The 15,861-nt window shown below is 41.9% G+C and overlaps 1 protein-coding gene across 3 annotated transcripts in view; it reads right to left on the bottom strand.

The window, feature by feature from the left end:
• Positions 1–15,384, bottom strand: part of Slc25a43 (solute carrier family 25 member 43) — a 39,062-nt gene extending 23,678 nt beyond the window's left edge. For 2 of the 3 annotated variants that reach the window (XR_010046636.1, XM_003467569.5), the window contains exons 1-3: positions 15,030–15,378; positions 8,184–8,425; positions 6,328–6,500 (exon numbers count right to left, since the gene is read on the bottom strand). Coding sequence is in view for 2 of the 3 variants with exons in the window: in XM_003467569.5 (XP_003467617.1) it covers positions 6,328–6,500; positions 8,184–8,425; positions 15,030–15,304 (690 nt within the window). In the remaining variant the exon portion in view is untranslated. Of the gene's footprint in view, positions 1–6,327; positions 6,501–8,183; positions 8,426–15,029 lie in introns of all 3 variants that reach the window. The other variant, XM_063246326.1, reaches the window with a different exon arrangement.
• Positions 15,385–15,861: the final 477 nt, after the last annotated feature.

Raw genomic sequence — 15,861 nt, 5'->3', positions numbered from 1 at the left:
CCATCCCCGCCATTATAAAAAAGTCACTTTTTTTTTTAAAGAACATTAATACCATATAAAGAAAACATTTTTTTCTTAAGGGCTGAAACATTAAATTGCCATGAGACATTGGCAATTTCATATGGTTAAAACCAAAGAAAGAAGATTTGAAACAAAAGGAGAGATTCTGAAAATAAAGACTATCTTTCAATTTGAAGCTAGCCTGGGGTACACAGCAGATTCAAGCCTGGTCTGGACCACACAGGGGGACCCTGTCTAAAAAATACTCAAAAAAACGTATCTTAATAAATTATTCTAAGTTTCTAGTTTAATATAATTCCAATCCTAAACACAAGTCATTCTAAAGTGCATCAGGATTGGTACCAGGGATTGAATTCTCACTCTCACGCTTGCTAGGCAGGTGCTTATGCTGCTAAGCTAAATCCCTGGCCTCCTAGGAAGAATAAATGGCTGAGAATAATCAAAGAAATGTTGCAAAGAAAAGCAATGAGAATTAAAGGTCATTATAAAGCTACAGAGACTGAAATAGTGTGGTGCTGGCACAAGAACAAACTGATAGACAATAGAACAGAAAGCCGGGCCCAGAGGTAGAGACCCTAAAAAAATTATACAAATAGTATGTGTTAAAAGTAACATCACAAAGTAGTGATAAAAGGACATATTAAAACTGGTGCTTAATTAATTGGTAAACCATATTTTTAAAAGCTAGTCATTGCTTCCTATCATGTACCAGGTAAATTTTAAATGAATTAAAGTGTTAAGTATAAAAATTGTAACTACAATAGTTAAAGTACATTAAGTGAATAGTCATTAGATTGTGAGGTGAGGCAGGCCTTTTAAGCAGAAAAACAAGGAAACAAAAACACAATAAGATACAATCTCATAAAATTTTAAAAATACATACAACAAAACAACAGTAATAACATATAAACAGCATTAGAAGCCAAAAGTCAAACTGGGAAAAATATGTGCAATATATAGTTGTATAACAAAAGGCTAACCCCTTTTATATATAAAGACTCCTTAGAAGTAAGAAGAAAAAAGTTCAAAACAGGCAAAAAGGCAGAGGTAGAAAATTTATAAAGAAATACAAAGAGTTGGGAGTGTAGCTCAGTGGCAGAGCACCTGCCTAGCTTGCATGAGGCCCTGGGTGGGGGTGGGGTGGTTTCAATACCCAGCATCACGCGCTGGGGGGGGGGAGGTGAAAGAAAGGTAGAAACACAAAAGGCCATCTGATATGTATGAAAAACATGCAATCTTGCTTATAAAAAATAAAGTTCAAGTTAGAACAGTATGATACCCCTTTTTAGGTAGTATTAGCTTAGGGATGCCTCAATAATGTTAATGTTGATGAGAGTTCAGATGAACCAGTCTCCCTTTCTGCTGTGCAAATATAAAATATACATTTCTGGAAAGCAGATTTCCTTAAGCACCTTATGACGATGCATGTCTTGTGACATACACATCAATTTCTAGAGATACAGCTTATGAGTTGCATCATAGATGTGAGAAAATTCAAGGGTTTTCATTGCAATGCAATAATACTGATGGATTAGAAGCAGCTTTAATATTCAAACTATGAGAAATCAACTATTTCTGGCACATCCATATGGCAGAATATTATTTGATAATTACAAATTTAATGGCCTGGAGCAATACTCTTTATATAAGTTTAAAAAAGCATTCTGAACACAATTTTATAAAAATAATCTTATATATACATATATATGCTTATATATACATACACTTATGAACACATGTAAAAGAAAGTTAATCATAATCTATGGGTATTGGGCTTATGGGTAATTATTTTCCTTTTTTGTACTTTTATGTATTTCCCAAATTTTCTACAGTCTATGTGTATTACTTTTTATTGTAGTCAAACACAGAATTAGCCATTCTATTTTATATTTTGCAGTATTACGGATTAAACCCAGGGCTTTGTACATGCTGAGCAAGTGCTATTCCACTGAGCTCGTTCCAGGTCTATTTTATTTTAAATTTTATTTCATCCTTGAGCTTGCTAGGTTTCCCAGGCTGGCCTAGAACTTGCAATCTACCCTCCTCAGCCTCCTGACTAGCTGTGGTTACAGGTGTACACCAATGCACCCAGCACAACTAACCATTTTAAAAATACGCATGCATTACTTTTAAAAATCACAAATAATGTTCTATATAAGTGAGCACACACAAAGGCTTTTCTAAATTTGCACCTACATTACATAATAACAATGTGACAATTAGTTGGAGTGGCACAGTGTAAAGATAGTTGTATGATAAGTGAGTATCTCTAGGGTTTTCAGTGCTGAGCTAAGCAGTGGCCCAGACCAGGCAAGAATAGTATGAAAGGGAAGCAGAAGTAGGGAGGACATTGAGAAAGCAGATGGACAAGTCAGAATCTTGTACAAAAACAAACAAGTGGGACTAATCATTTACAATACAGTCAACTGGGCCCAAATTAATTTCCATACAGCAGTTCAGGACTATGTGATTGTATAAATCAGGATTTGCCTGGAAGAGGTGATGGAGCCACACAAGCCATGTGGAATAGATTCCAAGGCAGTGAATGGGTTTAAGGAAAGACACAGAGCCTCAGTCCTGTTTGGATTTTTTTTTCTGTTTGCATTTTGAATCGGCTACTATTATACATATGTGGTGGCATGCCCCACGCTTCATTTGAATGAGTCTAATTTTTCTTTGATCAAAATTGGTTTATTTTGCGGGAGAACATGGTGGATAGACAGCAGCACCTATGGAGGCTCTCTGAGATACTCCACTTAAAATCCAGGAATGGTGTGGTATGAGGAGTCCTAAGCAAGGGGAGATACACCCTGCTAACCCAGGAATGAACTAAACTAAGAGAAACCAACTGGAAATCCAATCCTGGTGCTATAACAGGACCAGATAAAATCTCAGCACAGAAGCTAGAACCCGCACCACTGGAAGCCACAATTTGAATTTCCTGCTGCTGCATCCAAATCTGCTGTGCAGGGAGAGAGATGCGCAAAAGCTCTGAGAGTGGGAATATGCAAACTGAGTTGAGAGTGGGACTAGCAGTGAGCTCTACATCAACTTGCGGTGAGTGAACAGAACGGGGACCCTTTCATACAGTAGGAGGCTGCAGTGACATTAGCCACATATTCCCCTCTCAAGTGGGATTGGTGGGGAGTGCCTGGCCTGCATGACGCCATTGACTAAGACCCAGTAGGCTACCCCAAACCAGGTCCCAGTGCCTGGAGGTGTACCCTAGCGGTGAAGCCTTCAGTAGGTTGACCTGGAGGGGCAGGCCCAGCAGAGGCTGCCGAGGTCTGTGTCTCCCTAGTACACTGCAGTGGGCAGGAACACTTAGCCGGTGCAATTCAAATAAACTGTAACCGACAAAGAGAAAAAATTGGGCCTCCTACATTCGCTTGTATGGAAGGAACAAAAAGTATGGGAAGAGAAAGCAACAAGAAAGGGTCCTCAGTCCCCAATCCTGAGAATAAATGCAAAGGAAGACAGAAAACAAGCAATATCAGACACGACACCAATAGACATAAAGGGATATCTCCAGAGCCTCATAGATGAGTTCAAAAATGAAGTTATTAACGACCTAAGCAAGATACAAGTAGAATAGTGAGAGAAATGCTAAGCACTGCCCAAGAAAAAACAGATGGTGGAATGGAAGAACAGAAAAAGAGGGGAGAATTGTTTGATGGAGAAAATAGAGAAAACATAGAATACATGAAGCAGGTTCAAAGAGATTACCAGGAAACTAAAAACTCTATCGAAAGCTGGCATAACAGCTTGAAAGAAACTAAGGATAGATTATCTGAATTGGAGGGCAGATTTGTAATATGGGAGCATGAAATGAAAAACTTCTTAAAAATAACAAGAAAACAAACAAATAATACAAAGGCTAGAAGATGATAAGAGGATCTATAACTTAAGAACATAAAAGAAGTAGGCACACAAACAAATGGACTACAAAAGCTATTCACAGAAATAATCCGAGAGAATTTCCCTAATTTAGCAAAAGGTAAAGATACTCAGATGCATGAGACATACAGGACCCCAGCCACCTACAACTCAAACAGAGCTACACCCAGGCATATAATAATCAAAATTCCAGAAATCCAATATAAGAACAGAATATTAAAAGCCATCAGAGACAAGAAACAGATCACTTACAAGGGAACACCCATCAGAACTACAGCAGACTTCTCGGCACAAACCATCAAATCACGAAGAGCGTGGGGGGGGGAAATAATTCAAGCTTTGAAAGATAACAACCTCCAGCCAAGATTGATATATCTTGCACAACTGTCCCTAGAAATTGATGGAAAAACAAGGTGCTTCCAGGATAAAGAGGAACTAGGGGAATTTGCAACCACCAATTCAACTCTACAGGAATACTGCAGCATATTCTAAAAATGAAAAATTCCAAGACTCCAGAAACAGTGGCAGAGAGGCCACAATGAATGGAGCAGAAAGCAAAATGAAGAAGACAAACTGACAACTAATGACAGAAAAAGATCTCAACAGAAATGAGGCAGAGAATGTTGGATGGTAAGAACAGCTATATTGGAGAAAACAAGACATCGTAATAGGTAGTGCTGATTTAATATCCTCTTGTTTTGAAGTCCCATCAAGCTTTTGTTCTTCTGTCTCCATCTGTTTTAACCTGTTGTATCTTATTGGATTTTATTATATGTGATAATATAAATAAAAACTTTTATAGACAAGGAGATTATACAGAAACCATTGCTCATTTTCTGTTAGTTGATTCTAAATACCCTATAATACTGTCATTCTCTTGAACAGTTTTACATTGTCTTGATATGTTTGGTGCTGCAGTATATGAAGTTATACCCAAAGATTTTAAGGGAAGAGACACTATGATAACTACTTTTATGTTGGGATATCTTGTGGTGAAACACTATTTTGCTTAAATGGTTACGCTTTGACCTGCACTGGTTTGTTGTTATGCCCTCTTTTATCTCAATCTCCTTTTTTAAAAATTATTTACTTTTTGTTTTTAACTTTTTAATTAAGGGAAAAATAAAAAAAAGCAGGATACATTATAGTAACCCACTTTGATTTCCTATTAACTTGATTTGAAACCCTGTATTGCTCTCACCATCTTGCTTTGACTGATTTTCCTCTATTCTGCTTTGCTTGATAGTACCAAGTTTGAAAGTATAGGCAAAACTGTGAAGACAGTAAGATTCATTATGACGCCCATCCCGGTTGACTATTATTCTTTTAAAGTCTTGTAATGTCCCCAATGTTTTGGTTTTATTCTTTACTGTTTTGTTCAATTTTATTATAACTGACGATATAGGCAATTCTTTTTAAGATAACAAGAGGCATTATGGTAACCATTGTTGATCACCTAGTATTTTGTTTTAACATTATCTATTATGTCCATCCTTTTGATTTGACTGACTCTGTTCTGTTATGTCACATTTGGTGTTACTGTCTTCCAAAAAAAGTAATAAGAACTGTGGGAGTAATAAAACCCAAAGTGTGTAATTGTCATTGTACAAAAGAAAGGAAAAGAAAGTGCTCTAAAGAATATAACTGCATATATATTTAAGTGTATAAGATAGATAACCATATTACTAAGTTTTGTTGGATCATTGAACAAAACTGTTTCTAGTCTCATTGTTTGAAAGTCCACCTTATATGCTCTAATTTTGTAACTTGAACAACTGTTTCTAAGATAACAATATGTAATTTATTAACTAGTGATTTCCTACTGTTTATGTTTTCTAAAGTTCTGTATAACTTGTACCCTTTTTCTATTTTTTTTTCTTTTTCTCCTTAAATAAAAAAAATTGGTTTATTTTAAACTGGGTGTGGTGGCACACACCTATAATCCCAGCATGATGGGAGCCTGAGGCAGAGGATTGATGAGCCCAGCCTGGGTAAATAAGTGAGGTAGTGAGAATTTAATCTCAAAACAAACAAACAAACAAACAAACAGAATTGGGGATGTTCATTATTCAGTGCAAAGGCGGGGGGAGGGGGCGTCAATCCCTAGTACTGAAAAATAAAGCAGTTTATTCTAGGTTAAGATAAGGAGGACAGAAGAGGAGGCCTTATTGGGAGCTTCATAAAGGACCAAGAATGGAGTATGAGATGAGATAGCTGCTTGGGCTCCAGCCAACAGTCCTGAGGTTAGCAGCCAGCAGAAATGCCACACACAGAGTGGGATTCGCATGGCATTTGCTCAGTCATGAGGCCCATGGAAACCTGGTATCACTCAGGGTTTGCTTTCTGTGCTGCTGTTACCCACCCACAGACACTTCTAGACACCGCCCACTGGCTGCTGTCACTCCTCACCTGCATTTTTCTCTTCACAGTGTCAAAGGGAAAGGAGAGGGTCTGGGTCACAGCAGCAGCCAGGCACACATTGGCAAAGTTCTGCAGGAGGGAGAACCGCTCTCGGGGTCCATTCCATATTTTCTCCAGGTTCATGTAAACCAGCAGGGAACCAGCAGAGAAGGGGAGAGCACCTGCAAACCAAGGGCAGGAAGAAGCTAGTATCTTGGGAAACCACTGGAAAAAGAACAGGAGAACGTGAGGTCTGCGGGAACTGGATCATAGTAAACAGGAAGGGCTTGGCTTGATGAAACTGCTCTACCTCAAGAAGCACAGAGTGCTTTCTCAGGGCATGCTGAGGCTGTAGTTTGATAGGGGTTGAGTAATTTGCCAAAATGCATCAAATGGTTCATCAAAGGATCGTGCACTTTACTGTATATAAATTGTACATTAAAGAGAACCATGCACAAAGAATGAACTTGAGTAAATGAAGCAGGCACACATTGTTGAAGGGTTTGGGGGTGAAGTGCACTGGTGGTTGCAACTTACATCGAAATCATCCATTAAAATGATGGACTGAAGATGGCTCTGAGGGGTGGACAGATACATGATAGAGCAAAAATTCAGATTGCAGCACCTGAATGATAGGTGTGTTTCTAATTCTTTTAAATTTTCTGTATGTTTTTGCCAGCCCCCAAATGACTTTCATAAAAGAGAAGTTAGTGGGTACACTTGATTAAGTTTTGTGGGCTGGGAAGTACTGCTTTCTCACTTAAGAAGGAAGAATTTTGTGAAAACTGGTCAGGGAGGCTACCTGACCTTGCATTTAACATGGTCATGTCACAGCCCAGAGGGCAATGTGAGGACATCCCTACTTTTCTAATATAATTAAGGGGGTGCGTGAGACGTGCAGTAGGTGGCACTCTCACTAACTTCTTGAAACCTAGGGAGCCATCTTCAGACTACAGAAGGACTACATTTCTCAAAGTGAGATATAAAATAAGGGATAACACAAGTGAGGCTGCTGATCTTTAGATAAGGTCATACCAAAAATGACTCACCAATCTTCCATTTACCTTCACACGAAAAATATTTGGGCAGCTTACGCTACGTGCTGGGTCCTATGTCAGATGCTGGGAATACAAAGAAGAGCAGGCTAAGGCTAGAGATGCTTAGGGCAGGAGACAGCCAGAGAAAAGTAATGAGCGTATTATTGCTAATATTTGCCATAAGCAGGATAGTTCCATAAAGACCAGAGGGATCAACTTTTCCTAGGAAAATCAGGAAGGACTTGACAGAAGAGAGATCTTTTGCACTGGGTCTTGAGGAGCGAGTTCATCAGATATCAGAAGAGTAGAAATGCAGTCCATGCAGAAGTCATAGCTTGTACTAAGAGAGTAGACTGCTAGGAAACTCACGTTTTTGTCTGGATGGAACATGAGTGCAGGTAGAGGCATAGCACAAGACAGGAAGAGGCAGGATGGACTGGCAGGGGCCACGGCTGAAGGATCTGGAATGCCACAAGGAATCTGGGATCCCCCTTAACTCAGAAGGGTCACAGAAGGTAGAAAGTGAGGGTGGTGAACAATCAAATTGAGTGAGGAAAGACTGGCCCAGCCTGGCAGCAGTGCTGAAGACTACTTTCCTGCCAGTTTGCACTGAGTCACCTCTACTCTGTCTCCCTCCCTGCCCGCGGATGTGACTGGCCCAAATACAAGAGTGGGTGTGTGGCTATGGAGTAACCAGCTCTATGTGGATTGAACCCATGCAACTCTGACCTTGGTAAAACTGATGAATGGGTCACAAAGGTATTCAGTACATTCATATATGTCGAAGAACACAGCCTTTTCTTAATAAGATGAAAAGTTCCACTTTACCTAAAACAGTGAGGGACACCCCTCGATAAAGGGCCAGGAACCCTTCCTGTTGATAAATGGTAGAAAAAGCCTGGAGGAGCCCCCTGTAAGATGGCTCGAGCATGTTCTGCACAATCAGCCGGGTTTTGATGAGGTCCGTAGGATATGTCACAATGGTGGAAACCATGCCTGCGAGACTCCCAGCCACAATGGAGTGCCACTGGGAAATACGGCCCAGGTCGTCTGTGAACAGCACAACAAACCTGAGAGAAAACAGGGGAAAAGCCCAAAGCAATCAGCTATGGATTGTGCTATGGTGCTGTACACAACTTTGCAAATTATTTCCAGCATCTGGAAGTGTCTTACAGAGTGAAAATTACTATTGTGCTCTATTAATGAACAAAGCATTAAATCCTACCATGTTTATATAATGATAATTGACTATAAGGAAAAGCTCCCCAAACTGCTTATTTATATCCTGTCTAAATCCTTCCCATATTAGACATTTACCCCTGTTATCTGCATAGCTGTCAAACCTAGCTTGCCTGTGGGATACAAATGCACAGAAGTATTTGGCAAGTACCAAATTGGAGTGCACTCTTTCAGTCGTGTCCAAACTTAGGACTGGAACTTCTTGACATGATGGCTTTGAGCATCTCAGAAACTGTTTTAAAAATACAATGGTTTAATAATGTTAAATAACATTTTGTGGGAGCTCCTGGATTTAGACTGAACCAATATAGTTTAATCACATTTTGCTCACTGCAGAAGGCCCTGCAGCCAGTTAACTGATAAGGCTACAAGCAACTTACTAATTAAACTGTCACCATTTGACTAGCTGACTAGACTATAGCTCTTTAAGTTACTTTCTGTGCCTCACTTCTGCTTTCCTATAAATACTGCTTAATCATGATGTTAGTAGAAGTTCTCTGAAACTGCTTGATTCTCAGAACTGTCTGATTTGTGAATCATGTTTCTTTGCTCAAATTTAGCTGGTCTACGGAATTCTCCTTTGTAACAATAATTGTAAGAGATGATGCTGTCTTATTAGTTTTCTTTTTTTTTTTTAAGAAAAAAAGACAGACAAAAACAATAACAAGCACCTGGGGTATAGCTCAGTGGTACAGCGCCTGCCTGGCAAGTGCAAGGTTGTGAGTTCGATTCTCAATACAACAACAACAACAACAACAACAAAAACAACAAGTATTATTTCTCATCCAATAGATTAGCAAAGATCAAAAAGTCTGATAATATCAGGTTATGGTGAGGATGTATGGAGATAGGGGCTCTCATTTATGTCTGGGAGAAACAAATTTGTAGGGTCACTTTATAGTACCTTAGTAAAACTGGAGTCCTAAGTTGTGCAGTGGCTCCAAACTTGATTCCCACTACTCAAATAGCAAAGTTCAAAAAAATCTTCTTGGTGTTCATAACAATACTCAAATTGAGAAAAACCCTGTACGTGTTAAATGTGAGCCACGCACCACATCTTGTCGCAGACACAAAGCAGTGACCTTCAGTCTAAGCACTACATTAAAATGCCCCTCACTGAAGTTTTTTTGGTGCTCTATTTGCATAAAATACAACTTTGGATCCAAAGAAAGTTAAGAGATACCAGCAGTAAAGCTAAGAGGAAAACTGAGAACCATGATAGAGTTAAAGAAAGAAATCATCGTGAAATTTGTTAAATCCTGGAAAAAAGAATTTATGAGTGTAATTTTTGGACCTCACCACCAATTATTTGGCTTTCCATTATTTGTTATGGGAAAAATATGTTTAGTTCTCAAACTTTTGGGTGGTTGAACAAAAATTTGGAACGAACTGAGTTTGACAACTGGGGTATCACGGTAATTCCATTTCTAAGTGCAATCCTAGAGAAAACTCTTGCAGGTGAACATACAAAAACACATAGTGTAACATGTAAATATGAAAAGCTCAACCTAAATGTCCATGCGTAGGGGAATGAATAAATTCTGGCAATGGATACTACATGGTTAAAATGAAAGAGTTTAGAACTATGTGCCAACAAGGATAAATCACAAAAGCATAATGTTAAATAAAAAGCAAGCTGTGGATTGATCTGTATTATATGTTAACCATCTATTTAGAAACACCCCAAAACCAAAACATTGTTCAAGAGCAAGTGTGAGTGGGTATGCGCGCGTGTGTGTGCACGTGTGTGTGTATATGCACGTATATGAAAATACATCCTTGGGAAAGGGGAGAGGGAATGGGGCTAGGAATAAGAATGGGAGGATTTCAGCTTTATCTGTAATGTTTTATCGCTTATATTTTGAAAAGAATGCATGGCTGTCAGGCACAGTGGTGTATGCCTGTGGTCCCAGCTGCTTGGGAGGCTGAGGTGGAAGGACTGCTTGAACCTAGGAGTTCAAGACCAGCTTGGGCAACATAGTAAGACCTCCAAGTCGAAATAATGTAAAGCATGGATAGTGGTATGAGTGTATTTCTCTGTGGTGTAACGATTTAAAAGTGATTTGGGGTGGACTTTTCCAAACGCAAAAGATAAAGCTGCTCAGTTACAACCCTTCCCTAGTCATGAGGGCCTACCTGTCTGAAATCATTACGAGTGGATTTTTATACAGCACACATTCCCTAGCCTGGAAGCAAAGGGATTTTACTCCCTGCTAATGACAAAATCCAAAAGGGCTTGGAAACCAGGAAAAACATTACTTTCTGTCAGACAGTGGGGCTACAGAGAGGGACAATGAAGATGTGAAATAAAAGTGACTAGAAGTAGATTAAAATAAAAGTGTTTCAGCTCTTTATTTTATAATTAAAGCACTTTTGAGTTTTTATTTTTCAGCTTTCAAACTTCCAGTGGATACGCTTCCTGGGCCCTCTGTGTGGTACGACAAGGTGTTCAGCTGAAACTATTTACGGGGTTCTAGGCTGGTGTTTCTGCTTCCAAATAAGCACTCAGTGATGGAAACATCCTCTTTGGACTGGTGCATCTCAGTGGTAGAGTGTTCACCTAGCGTACTCGGTGTCCTGGGATCTACCTCCAGTACCAAAAAACAATCCAGGCAGTTAAAGCTGGCATTCACCAGTGGACCATGTGCCTCAATATCACAGCCTGCTCACTTCCTCATGCCTCTCCTCCTCTCTCTCCTAGCCAGTGAGGGAAGACAAAGGAAGTGGAAATGCCTTGCTGGTAGTCTGTGGCAAGCTGGAACAAGCCAGAAGGTGGAGTTTGAAATATCACAAGAAACATCCTACATTCTTATCATCCTCTTTTAGTTGCCATCCAACTTGGCCACTTGTAGGACACTGATTCATTCATCCTATTTGTAGAACATCTACAACATGCCAAAACTATGCCAGCTCTCAGCAAGGATCATATAAGAAAATTCAACAGTCCTGACAAGAAATGACCCAGAAGGGCAACTACAGGGGAGTAGGCCCTGGGTTCAGTGAATGACTTGAACTAAGAAGAATTCTTTCTTATATCAGTTTATTTTATAAAGTGGAGTCTTGCTATCAAATACAAAATTAAAAAGAGCCAAAAGAGCTCCTTTCTTCTCAGACTCCTACCATCTGACACAGGGACAAGGAGCAGCCATCCCCTCCTTAGAATCACAGTCAAGCTAGGCAACCCTGATAGGCTACCAATGAAATCATCGTGGGGCCTACATCTTAAACTCTTTCCTGATTGGCTGGGACAGTGGTCTTTCGATTTTTGCTCTTCCTCTTACCCCCGCAGCACATACATACATGCACAGAAGCTTTTTTCAGGCAGACTAGAAAAGCTGATGAATTGAGTAACCCCTTCCTTTCAGCAAGCACAAATATTACACACACGCTGGATACTTGTGATTAGAATTGCTAACACTTCAACCCAAAATAAGGTAGCAGTCAGTGCAGCCAAACATTAGCTCATGAAGTGGTTATGTAGCAAGGAATTAGTCCTTGTTCTGAGCAATTTCAGAACTGCAGGGACACAAACCAGTGTTTACACAGATAGACAAACATTTGTGAAATATACTTGAGGGAGATTCCTCGATCTGATCTGATCTATTTGAAAGCTATCAATTGTGTTTGCTATTATTTATTTACAAGAACCTTGCTCACAATAGACTCTACTGAGTGGACTTTTTGATCTTGAATCCAAGTAAACAGACACTTCATCAGAGCCTTGGACTGTGGAACTAGAAGACCTGGTTTCAAGTTCCAGCTCTGGTATTGTGTATGTAGACAAGTCATTTAAATACTCTATTCCTTAAACATATTGGATTTTGTGTTTTGTTCAAGTCTAAGGAAACAGTAGAAATAAATCAGGAAGAGTACAATGATGAACTAAAATTGGCATTTCTGTAGGAAGGATGGCATCACAATTAATCAACCACTACGCTTTCTAACTGCTTTGCCATTCACTGAAATACTTCTCAGTTTTTAGAAAGCTATGCAGGAAAAGCTATCAGCACACCTAGCCCGTGTAACTCTGTTCTTCTCTCATCTTTCACCTACTGTCACCAGCCTATTTCAGGTTCCTCCAACTACCATGTGGATTATAACAAACAAGTTCCAGCTGGTCCTGCCATGCCCAACCTTCTTCTTCTCCTACTACCAAGTAGCAATCATTCCATGCTTTCATCAAAGTACCACCTCCCACGCTGAAAAAAAAAAGTCTTCCGTAACTTCCTTTGCATATCAAGTCTACATTACTTAACCTGACCTTCAAGATCTCATTCCACCTGTTCTTCCTGTATTATTTCCAGTCATGCAGCGTGCCTTCCCACCTCTGTGCATTTGCTGACTTACCTGTAGTATCTTTCTTCCCATCTTTGCCCAGCAGACTCCCACTCACTCTCTCAAGGCCAAACTCCCAAAGCTTTTTCTCCACATCTTCACACCGTCACACCTTCTCCTCATCCCTTATCGGAAGTGTACATTTCTACAGCACTTCAGTCACAGCAACCACATGCTACTTGTATTATGGTTATGGACACATGAGCTTTATTCTTCTATTACTCTGTAATCTCCTAGGGGCAAAAGGACCATTGCCTGTTTCGTCTTTGCATTGTCACCAGCATCATGCACACAGCAGGTACTTCATGTATCCTAACTAAATTAGTATCAATTACCTTCAGAGAGAAAGGTAGCGTGATGTAATCAAAGAGCATGAGATTTGGAGTCAGAAGGCCAGGTGTAGTACCCAGCTTTATCACTGACAAGTGGTGTGTGAGCCTGACACATCAATTCTGCATCTGTAAAAGGTGGCACAATACTTTCTGTCCTATGGACCTTACAGGGAAGAAGGCAAGAGATGTAAATATCTAATGATGTCTGTGTACTAGATAGTTAGTAGAAAACCAAGACATTGAATCTACCTTTGAAGCTCTGCCTACCCTTCCTTGGCACACAATCGACCCTGTCAAAGAAAGACTTCCTTACCACTTTGTGGAGAAGAGGGTGAAGTGGGGAGCAATTGAGTCATTAAAATTCAGACTGCTGGCTAGGTATTCAGAGGGCAAGGCACTCTGGAGAGGGATAAGAGCTGTGACACAAATGTCATATTATCTTATCCATGATTTCCTCCACAAAGAAAGAGAAAAGAATTCTCCCAGGCAGAAGTGAAATGATCACTGGCCTAGAAAAGTCTGATAAGGGTAATTTTTTTTTTTTTGGTACCAGGAATTGAACTCACGACCTCACATTTGCCAAACAGGCACTTACTCCGCTGAACTAAACCCCGCCAACCCCCAAAATTACCCCAAATAAGGGTAATTTTATTTAGCTTTGTGACAGCGACTTCCAAGTTCTCACTTCCTAAGTCACAGCATCAAGGCAAAATTCCCCTGACTGTTAGCCGCCAAAGTTGAACCATCTGGTCAAAACTGACCAGTACTTGTGGCGGAGGGAGGCGCTCAATTGTGAAGCCTTGCGTAGCCTGTACAAGGCCCTGGATTCCATCCACAGAACGGAAACAAAAAGGCTGACCAGTTCTGATTCTGTGGGCTGCTTCAGGGCCAACGTCACTCTTCAGAGTTGGCATTGTGCTCATAAAATTAAGGACACAGGAACTATCCTCCTAGAGAAACTGCTCCTCTTCCTTAAATGTCATCATTTCCATTTCTCCTTTAGGCTTCCTTTCTGATTCCAATGCAATTATCTATGAGCCCTGAGGAAGCTTTCAGACAGGGCCTTGTCCGGTATTTACACCTTTAGATCTTTTTGTAAAGAGCAGCTGTTGATGTGAGAGAAAGTGGGAAAAACCAGCAGAATGAGGCCAGTGGGCAGCTCAGGTGCGAGGGGAAGCACAAGGCTGAGGGGACTGTTCCCAGCTCAGGGAGGGGGAGCCTCTGTAGAACCCCAAATTTAAGATTCAATTAGACTGCGTGGAAAAAATCTGTGGCCATTTTGAGGCAGTGGATGGGTCCCTCCCTGGCCACCAAGCACTTTCTTCTTGGGGTATTGATCACACAGTCCCATACACACACATCTTCAAGAGAGTCTCTTTTCCTAGGCCAGCCAAAGCAAAACCTTACCAGCTGATAGAAGGCTGGAGTGATTAGGGCTTATCTCTCTGGAGCTCTCTCATTCTTTCCCCTAAATCTGCTTTGATTCCATTCCCAATCCCTCGCCCTGTCCAGCCAGGAAAGCTTCTCAGGGGTCAGGGCTGCGTGCCACAAAATGGCATCTTGCAGGAAGAGCACCTCAAGAGTACAGGAAAAGCGTTGGGACTGCGCCTTGGGGTCCCTCGGCGTGTCCCCGCCGCCCAGTTGTCGGAGTAGCTCCCACGTGATCCAGAAGGGGGCCGTCCCCACCACAGCGCCCCGAAGGACGCGGCCAGCTGCAGACCCCCGCCCCGCCCCGCCCCGCCCCGCCCCCGGGCCGCCAGGCTCTTACTTGCGGTAGGCGGCAAGCTGTACGGCGCTGCAGGGGAAGAGGCGCAGGCAGGCCACCGCGTTCCCCTTCCACAGGGCCCGGGGCCCCTCGGCCCGCAACACCCCGAGCGCTGCGGCCCACGGGCCCCGGGCCTGGCCTCGCGCGCCGCCGACCTGGGCCAGCACGGTGGCGAGGTCCAGGGGCGCGGTGAGGCTGAGGCTGAGCGCCCCGGCCAGGCCGGCGCATAGCAGCCGCTGGCTGCCAGTCAGCCGGCCGTCCCGCCTCCAGGTAGCCATCGAGGCCGGCCAGCCCGGCCGGAGAGACCGCGTGGCTCGGCCCGGGATTTGCGGTCTGGCCAGGGCAGAGACTATAGGCCAGGCCCCGCCCGGCGTGGGGCGGACCCGCAGGAGGGCCAGGCGAGTCCACGCCTGCCCGGCAGGGTCCTGGGGGCTGTAGGTGGGTTCGAGGGCCTTGGGATTGATGTACCTAAGTTAATGCCTCAGTTGGCAAAGCCCCAGCATTTATTTTCAGCATGGGTCACCAGGGTGTCTGTCTTACTTCCTAAATATTCAGCGATCACTCTACCTCTCTTCTTTGCTCTGTTTCTTCACGTTCCACCTCACCCTCTTCCACCCCTGACTCTTTTCCTCTTCCCTTTACCTCTTTTTCTGCCCAAAGAAACGACCTGGTAGGTTTTTCAGTGCAGAATGGACAAGCCTATAAGAACTGCAAGGGCAAGCAGAAACACCTAAACTACACCCAGGATTTGGAGACGATTTATTTACTTCCTCAATGGGCACTGATCGGGATCATTCCCAGAATATCAGGTCCTAATCTCTGGTGGTTTAGGGTT

This window comes from Cavia porcellus, unplaced genomic scaffold, assembly GCF_034190915.1.
Source record: "Cavia porcellus strain 051 isolate PalLab524CR breed Dunkin Hartley unplaced genomic scaffold, mCavPor4.1 scaffold_3, whole genome shotgun sequence".
NCBI lineage: Eukaryota > Metazoa > Chordata > Mammalia > Rodentia > Caviidae > Cavia > Cavia porcellus.
The sequence above is the reverse complement of the archived record's forward strand: the minus strand, read 5'-3'. Positions and strand labels throughout refer to the sequence as shown.